At 35.7% G+C, this 8,898-nt stretch overlaps 3 protein-coding genes across 3 annotated transcripts in view; 2 read left to right on the top strand and 1 right to left on the bottom strand.

Moving 5' to 3' along the window:
- Window positions 1-8,898, bottom strand: part of LOC133836111 (uridine phosphorylase 1) — a 63,505-nt gene that overhangs the window by 28,067 nt on the left and 26,540 nt on the right. The window lies entirely within an intron of this gene.
- LOC133838010 (uncharacterized) lies at window positions 333-2,696 on the top strand. The gene has a single exon (XM_062268931.1). It carries the CDS (start codon window positions 1,330-1,332, stop codon window positions 2,590-2,592), a length of 1,263 nt encoding a protein of 420 aa, XP_062124915.1. The 5' UTR covers window positions 333-1,329; the 3' UTR covers window positions 2,593-2,696.
- LOC133838011 (uncharacterized) lies at window positions 4,635-5,565 on the top strand. Its single transcript, XM_062268932.1, has one exon. It carries the CDS (start codon window positions 4,635-4,637, stop codon window positions 5,424-5,426), a length of 792 nt encoding a protein of 263 aa, XP_062124916.1. The 3' UTR covers window positions 5,427-5,565.

Here is an 8,898-nt window from a genome sequence, read left to right as displayed (position 1 = left end):
AACGCTATCTCGAAATTTGAGACCCAGCTCAAGTTCATACATTTAGAGCTTATTATTAAAAAATACAATAAATGGTATATTTGAGTGTTCTCAATGAATCATAAGATGCGTATTTATTTGTGAGTAAACAGGCCATTGCTTTAGATGTTAGTCGTCTAATTTTGTAAATCTTAGGAATAAAGAATTCCACGTATAAAAAGTAACGATTTGACTTATAGGAATGGATAGAGAATTTTTATACCCGCTACCTAGACGATAGAAGGGCACTACAACTTTTCGTAAAAAGCCGAAATATAAATATAATTTTGATGTAACCCCTCTGGCTAGAGACTATAAAACCATTTGTTACTATATTTTCTTCATAATTAAGCCCGCTTCGATTCATTGAAGTTATATTTTATTTTGGTGTATTATTGGTATTTTTTGTATGTATTGTATTATCTCAAAAATGTTCGGGTGTCTCACAGTCAAGCATTCTCAAATGCCGCCTTTTACTTTTCGTAGTATTAGAAGCTTTTGCAGCACTTAACTAAGGTTCATTTGCGAATTTACTGCCAACTCAAAAGGTTCTGTTGACGATTCTATTAAGAAAATACTATAAATATTTGTGTGCAATGCAAATTTCGACTTTACTTCCGGTGGCATTGCTGCTGATATTGATAAACTTCAGTCAGCCTAGCCAGTCGGAGTCATTTCGTGGCGAAATAAATGGAGATCTGGAATTTATTAATGATGTCAAACAAATTGTTTCGATGGTGCGCTCGGATATCGAACAATTGTATAATGGTGCTACTAAATCTGTTAAAATTGAGTGGACTCATATATCGGAACGCGATTATACAAAAGTGGCACAAAGTTTTAAGGAAGTCTGCACACAAATTGATAAGATTGAAAAGAATTTAAGAATTTCTACGAAATCGCCATATGATTATATTCTCTATAATACTGATATATTTTATTATAAGTTGAGAATGGCGAAACACCTGATTTCCTATAAATTTGAGGAATATGCGGATTATGTAAACTCTAACCTATATTATCAATTTGCTAATGCAATAGGTTCTGTAACAGAATATGCAAGTAACTATGAATTTTATCTGAAACTTATCGGTGCACCTTTTGCCGTCGAGGATATTCTAAGTCAACTACAACATAGGTATGAGATGCCATTGGAGAATATATGTCATAGTGAACAATCTCCCCAACAACTTGTCTACTTCTTATATAAAGATAACGCTCTAACGGAACTAAAGACCTATGTACTGGCAGAGTACTCTCTATTGATTCGTCGGATTTATGAAAACGAGAACTTAAAAAACGGAAACTAATATGATTCGCGATAACTATAATAGCATTAGTGAAGAGGCCCTCGAAACACTGAAAACTACAATGGAAAAAGCTGATCGTGTTATATGGCGCTGTGATCCGGATAAGCATGTTCATAATGTTACCTACGATGAGGTGACAAGACTTCTTCAGGGATATGTTGAGAACGAAGTGGATTTAAGTAACGATGAGTCTTGCAGTGAAACATGTCCCGATTATCAGAACACAACGACAAAAGGTTGCTTCGATCAAAAGTTTTGTTCTCAGCAGCCACAATGTGCGGGTCGAATTCATGACTGTCAGTTTTTCGACTCGGACTTATCTGTATGTCAATCGCCGGAGAGCAGCAATCGTCGCTATGAGTACATTCAATACGGAGATGGCCATTTGCTAGGAGAGTATGATTATTGTGAGCAAGAGCCCAATAAAGTGGAGAGCTGGAGTAGATGGTTATTCTGGCGTTGCAGCTATTGTTTTTGTCTATGCGATGAGCCTAGTTTAAAATCTGATCGCTACTTTAATCTTCGGGAAACATTAGCGGATGTGGAAGCCAACATGGTTGTGACTGGAGTGCGCTTTGTGAAGAAGAATCGTGTATTCCATATACAAATACAGCAAGGAGAACTTTTACCCCGAGGTGTCATCAACGAATCAACTTTGGAGTGGGTTCCTGTCGATGATTACAAAATCACTGATCCGGACGTTACTGAGGGAGTCGACTATCACGCAATGAGCTATGAAAACCGGCGCATAAATCTGGGCAATAATCTGGGTGATAATATACACAAACATGGCAGAGGAGTTGTAGTGACCGGGGTGGGATTCCATGTATGGAGAGGACAACTGGCACTAAATGTAATGTTTAGTGACTTTGATTTTGTGGAAGGCCTAGTAAATGGATATTATGAAGAAGACAGTCCAATACCCGTACGGTTGACTATGCATACCATTTGGAATAGTGGTTTGGACAACAGTAAACTGAATATCGATAATCTTGATTTACCAACACGCGCAACAAACAGTTCACAGCCAATATCGAAGGATACACAATATGTAGAATTTGTCAACACTGGATTGGAAAAGGATGCGGGTCAAACAACCATTCCGTTTATCGACATTCAGGATGTGGTTTCATATCCGCCAGTTCCATTGACTGGCCTTGGCATCTACTACAAAAGTAGTCCAGGTTATGGAGGTTTTATCGCTCCCAAAATCTTTAGCTATGACTACGCAGCTCACGTTCGGAAGCCTACAGCGCAACCCTAGGATCGTGTAGAACATTTTGATTTCTCTTTTTGTAACTATGTTTGATATTTCAGCTTGTTTAATAACGAAAACCACAAATTTAATATGTTTCAATTAAATTAAACTTTGCTATATTTCTTTCTTTTTGTATTATCCCACTTACTAATGACCATTATTTTGCAAAAGTTGCTTATAATAAAATTGAACTTGTACTTGAATTCGGTTATATTGGCATTTGTTTGCATTATTATTATTTTTTTTTAGCAGCACCAAATTGCCAATTGATAAGAATGAGCAGCGGGTATTTTATAGTTGAGTACATACAACACGGCTTTCTTATATGTTTAAATATTATAACGCTCTCGTTTGGCTGATGATATTATTTTGTATGGCGATTTCTGAATTCAAAATTGATAAGCACAATTTTAAATTGTTTTGTTTTTGAGTAAATCATTTTTGTTAAAAAAAAACACGGCTTAACACTTCTATGAGTGTTGCTTATCATATGTACTACGTATTTCAGTGTACAATATGTATGTTTTTATGTAATCTCTCGATGAATCAGATGTGTTTTATATTTGTTTTTGAGGAAAAAAGCTCAGAACCGAAAATTCAGACTGTTTTTTCAAAATTCAAGCACTCTACTGATAAATTTTGGGTTCAAGTAAATAAATATCTATTTACTATGATGTTTTTCACTAAATTTATATACCTTTTATACATTCTGGATGTGTAGCCTAATAATCAGCTGAATTCAGACTTCTAAATAAGAATGTGATTAAGTACATATATACTTATGTACATGTGTAACATATACGCACGTTTTCATGTTAAAGTCTTTGGCACAATTTCAGAAAGCTTTATTCGAGAATTTACCCTCGGCGTGATAAGTTTAGTTGACGAATTTTTCTGATTACGAGAACAAACAAATTTTTGCAATGGAAATAAAGGTTTCAGTTTGCTTGCCTCTCCTGCTGATATTGATAATTTTCAGTCAATCTAGCCAGTCGAAGCAGTTTCTTGACGAAGATTACGACGTCCTGGGATTTATTCGTGATGCCAAGGAAATAGTTACGGGAGTACGTTTTAAAATTGATCAACTGGAGCAGGATACTGGTGAATTTGATAATGCAAAATTCCATGAAAATCAAATCAAGGTGATACAACAATTCAAGGAAGTCAGCACAAGAATTGATCTGATTGAAAAGAATCATGTAACAATTCCTAAGGATTCGCTTTATGATGAAATATCCGATAATAACAGCGAACTGGATAAAATAAACAAATTGGTCCACGACATAGTGGAAGTTTCTAAAGAATTTACTAAATTTGCGAATACGGCAAACTCTGAGAATGTAACTTTAATTATTTCATTTGCTGATGAGATAGCTCCTAAAAGTATCAACACATTTCAAAGAAATGATTTTTATTGGAAACTTTTCGGTGAACCTTTTGCCAGCAAAGAAATTCTAAGCCAACTACGAGAAAAATACGAGATGTCGTTGGAAAAAGTTTGTCATAGTCTTCAGTCACCTCAACAAATTGTCTACTCCTTGTATAAGGACATCGCTCTAACGGAACTAAAGGCATATATACTGATGGAGTACACTCTCTTAACTGGACTGGTTTCTGGGCAAGGCAACTTCACAACGGAAACTAATAAGGTTCGTATCAACTATAAAAGCATCCGCGAAGAGGCCCTTGACACACTGAAAACTACAATGGAAAAAGCTGATCCTGTTATATGGCGCTGTGATCCGGAGAAGCATGTTCATAATGTTACCTACGATGAGGTGACAAGACTTCTTCAAGAATTCATTGAGAACGAAATAGATTTAAGCAACGATGAGTCCTGCGGTAAAACATGTCCCGATTATCGGAACACAACGACAAAAGGTTGCTTCGATCAAAAGTTTTGTTCTCAGCAGTCTAAATGCGCGGGTTAAATTCATGACTGTCAGTTTGTCGACTCGGACTTATCTGTATGTCGATCACCAACGAGCAGCAATCGTCGCTATGAGTACATTCAAAATAGTGACGGACAAAAGTTTGGAGAGCACGAAATGTGTTGGCAAGGCGTTAATAAAGTGGAGAGCTGGCATAGATGGGTATTCTGGGAGTGCAGCTACTGCTTTTGTCTATGCGATGAGCAAAGCATAAAGTCTGATCGTTACTTTAATCTTCGGAAAACACAAGCACATTTGTATTCAGACAAGGTTGTGACTGGAGTGCGATTTGTGAAGAAGAATCGTGTATTTCATATTCAAATACAGCAGGGACAACTTTTGCCCCGAGGTGCCATCAACGAATCAACTTTAGAGTGGGTTCCTGTCGATGATTACCAAATCTCTGATGTTACTGAGGGAGTCGACTCTCACGTAATGAGCTTCGAAAACCGGGGAATCGATCTGGATGAAGTATTTAAATATGACAATATGTTTATTGTAACCGGTGTGGGTTTCAATGCATATGATAATCGTCTTGGATTGGACATATTGGTTAGTGGATATAATTTCGAGCAGGGTACAATACATATAATGTATACGGACACCGTTAGAAACATTGGTGTAGATAACAAAGAACTGCATATTAATAATCTGGATTTACCAACACGATCAAAAGAAAACTCACAGCCACTGTCAAAGACTAAACAATATCTTAAATTTGTCAACACTGGATTGGAAGCGGATGCGGGTCAAACAACAATTCCATTTATTGACATTCAGGACGTGGTGTCAAATCCGCCAGTTCCATTGGCTGGTCTTGGCATCTACTATAAAAGTAGTCCAGGTTACGGAGGTTTTGTGGCTCCCAAACTCATCAGCTATGACTACGCAGCTCACGTTCGATCGTAACCCCAAGATGCTTCTGAACTTATTGGTTTCTATTTTTATAACTTTACTTAAAATTCTTGCACAATTCTGTGCAATTCAGTATATTATATTCCTTATCTATTTTTATGTTAAAAAGCCAGGGAGTCTAGGATTTTCTAATAAAAATTATATTGGAATTGAACTTGTCGGTGACAGTCAGTTTTATTGGGTTTTGTGTGGAGTAATTGCAAATGTGATGGTAAATGTAGAATTGTAATTGAATAGCGGATATAATTTATAAAAGAGTTTCTTGTTTTGTACATGATTATTCACAATTAAATCAGCGTTATCCTTTCATTAATTCGTTTTCGGAATTCTCAACGCAGCTATCTCGAAATTTGGGACCTAGTTGAAAGCTCACATTTATGGAGCTAAGTTCCACTTTTTTTTGAGTCGACAATTTGTTGACGTATGTTATCAATGAATCATACAGAATATATTTGTTTATAAGTAAACAAACTACTGCTGATTATATTTCATTTTAATGTGCTCAAATCCGAAAAGTTCTTACCAATATGGAAGCTGCTTCTGCTTAATCTAATAAATTATATTTAGATGAAGCTTTCACATAATTTATATACTTTTGTGCTCAATGCTAGTTTATAATGATCACACCATTTTAGTATTTGTATCCGATACGCCTAAGGGTATAATGGTATTATATTATTTGGCAGAATATACCAGTTTTAATGAATCATAAAAGTACATTTAATTTTATGTAAACATGCAAAACATTGCCACTGAAATTATATACCTTGATACTCTATACATAAATTTAGTTTTTTTGAGTGTGAATGTGTATGTTTGTATACGTCATATGTATGTTAAACGTATGTATGGCTGGTTTTATAACAACATATTTTTCAGACTATGTTATTTCATTCACGAATTTACTCTCAGCGCGATAAGTTCAGTTGACGAATTTTGTTGATTACGAGAATAATATAAACAGTTTCTTACAATGCAAATTCAATTTTCAATTTCGTTGCCATCGCTGCTGATATTAACAATCTTCAGTCAGTCTACTGAATCATTGTGGTTCCTTAACGAAAAGAAAGGATCTCTGGCATTTATTCATGATGCCAAGGAAATAGTTACGGGAGTGCGTTTTAATATTGAACAACTGGATGAGGATACTGGTGAATTTGATAGTGCGAAATTCCATGAAAATCAAATCAAAGTGATACAACAATTCAAGGAAGTCAGCACAAGAATTAATCTGATTGAAAAGAATCATGTAACAATTCCTAAGGATTCGCTTTATGATGAAATATCCGATAATAACAGCGAACTGGATAAAATAAACAAATTGGTCCACGACATAGTGGAAGTTTCTAAAGAATTTACTAAATTTGCGAATACGGCAAACTCTGAGAATGAAACTTTAATTATTTCGTTTGCTGATGAGATAGCTCCTAAAAGTATCAACACATTTCAAAGAAATGATTTTTATTGGAAACTTTTCGGTGAACCTTTTGCCAGCAAAGAAATTCTAAGCCAACTACGAGGGAAATACGAGATGTCGTTGGAAAAAGTTTGTCAAAGTCTTCAGTCACCTCAACAAATTGTCTACTCCTTGTATAAGGACATCGCTCTAACGGAACTAAAGGCATACATACTGATCGAGTACACTCTCTTAATTGGACGGATTTCTGGACAAGGCAACTTCACAACTGAAACTAATAAGGTTCGTATTAACTATAAAAGCATCCGCGATGGGGCCCTTGTCACACTAAAAAACTACAATGGAAAAAGCTGATCGTGTTGTCTGGCGCTGCGATCCGGAAAAGCATGTTCATAAGGTTACCTACGATGAGGTGACAAGACTTCTTCAAGGATTTATTGAGAACGAAATAGATTTAAGCAACGATGAGTCCTGCGGTGAAACATGTCCCGATTATAGGAACACAACGACAAAAGGTTGCTTCGATCAAAAGTTTTGTTCTCAACAGCCACAATGTGCGGGTCGAATTCATGACTGTCAGTTTGTCGACTCGGACTTATCTGTATGTCAATCACCAACGAGCAGCAATCGTCGCTATGAGTACATTCAAAATAGTGACGGACAAAAGTTTGGAGAGCGCGAAATGTGTTGGCGTGACGTCAACAACATTGAGAGCTGGAGTAGATGGTTATTCTGGCGTTGTAGCTACTGTTTTTTGTCTTTGTGATGAGCCGAGTCCGATATCTGATCGATACTTCAGTCTACGGAAAACCAGATCGGATGTGAGGGCGAACAAGGTTGTGACTGGAGTGCGATTTGTGAAGAAAAATCGTGTATTCCATATACAAATACAGCAGGGAAAACTTTTGCCCCGAGGTGCCATCAACGAATCTACTTTAGAATGGGTTCCAGTCGATGACTACAAAATCAATGATGCCAATATAACCGAAGGTGTTGACTACTACGCAATGAGTTACGAAAACCGTCGCATAAATCTGGACGAAACAATATTTAAGCATGACAGGATTTTTATCGTAACCGGAGTGCGATTCCATGCATTTAAAAAATTACCTGGGACTAAAAGTATATTTCAGTCGACATAATTTTGTAGAAGGAGAAGTAAGAGGATATAAAGAAGAAGATGAGAAATACATAGATTTAACTATGATGTACGAGTATAATCCGGGTTTTCAGAGTGAAGAACTAAATATTGATAATCTGGACTTGCCAACAAGCTCAAAAGACAACTCTCAGCCACTGTCAAAGAATAAACAATATCTAAAATTTGTCAACACTGGTTTGGAAGCGGATGCGGGTCAAACAACAATTCCATTTATCGACATTCAGGATGTGGTGTCATATCCGCCAGTTCCATTGGCTGGTCTTGGCATCTACTATAAAAGTAGTCCTGGTTACGGGGGCTTTGTGGCTCCCAAAGTTATTAGTTTTGACTACGCAGCTTACGTTTAAATGCTTTTGAGCTTTTTAATTTGCAATTTTAAAATATAACGTGTTGAAAATTACATCTTGTATAAATACAAAAAAAATCCAATATTTACAAATTTTATTTAAAATAAATTTGTTGCATTTATTATCGCTCTTTCTTGTTGGTAAAGCAGTCAATATTATTGAGATTGTTTCAAGAATGTATAACATATATATATATATATATATATATATATATATGTACATATATGTTATATATGTTAAGTTATCAGTGACGTGAATTTCTCGTGAATGAAAAATCTCAGTCTACTTGTTACATCTTGGATTTGCATATTGTACAAATATGTATGTTACATTCTTGTGTTCAACGTAAATACAAAATTACGTTACTTCAAACTGTAAAGATAACCTAATGACTTATAAGTATATAGAGTCTGTTTTATGCATATATTTAATTGGAAATTGTTAATCTCTTCACAGTGTTCAACTGGCAGTCAACAACTTTGCGATAAAGTCAACAGTGCATAATTTTTATTAATAAATACTGCATCGTATAATCGCAAA

Source organism: Drosophila sulfurigaster, chromosome 2R (genome assembly GCF_023558435.1).
Source record: "Drosophila sulfurigaster albostrigata strain 15112-1811.04 chromosome 2R, ASM2355843v2, whole genome shotgun sequence".
NCBI lineage: Eukaryota > Metazoa > Arthropoda > Insecta > Diptera > Drosophilidae > Drosophila > Drosophila sulfurigaster.
Note: the sequence above shows the minus strand (reverse complement) of the source record. Positions and strands in the feature narration are given on the sequence as shown.

Excerpts from the sequence above, each read along its gene's own strand:
- LOC133838011 (XM_062268932.1), top strand. The coding sequence starts at position 4,635 with ATGTGTTGGCAAGGCGTTAATAAAGTGGAGAGCTGGCATAGATGGGTA.
- LOC133838010 (XM_062268931.1), top strand. The coding sequence starts at position 1,330 with ATGATTCGCGATAACTATAATAGCATTAGTGAAGAGGCCCTCGAAACA.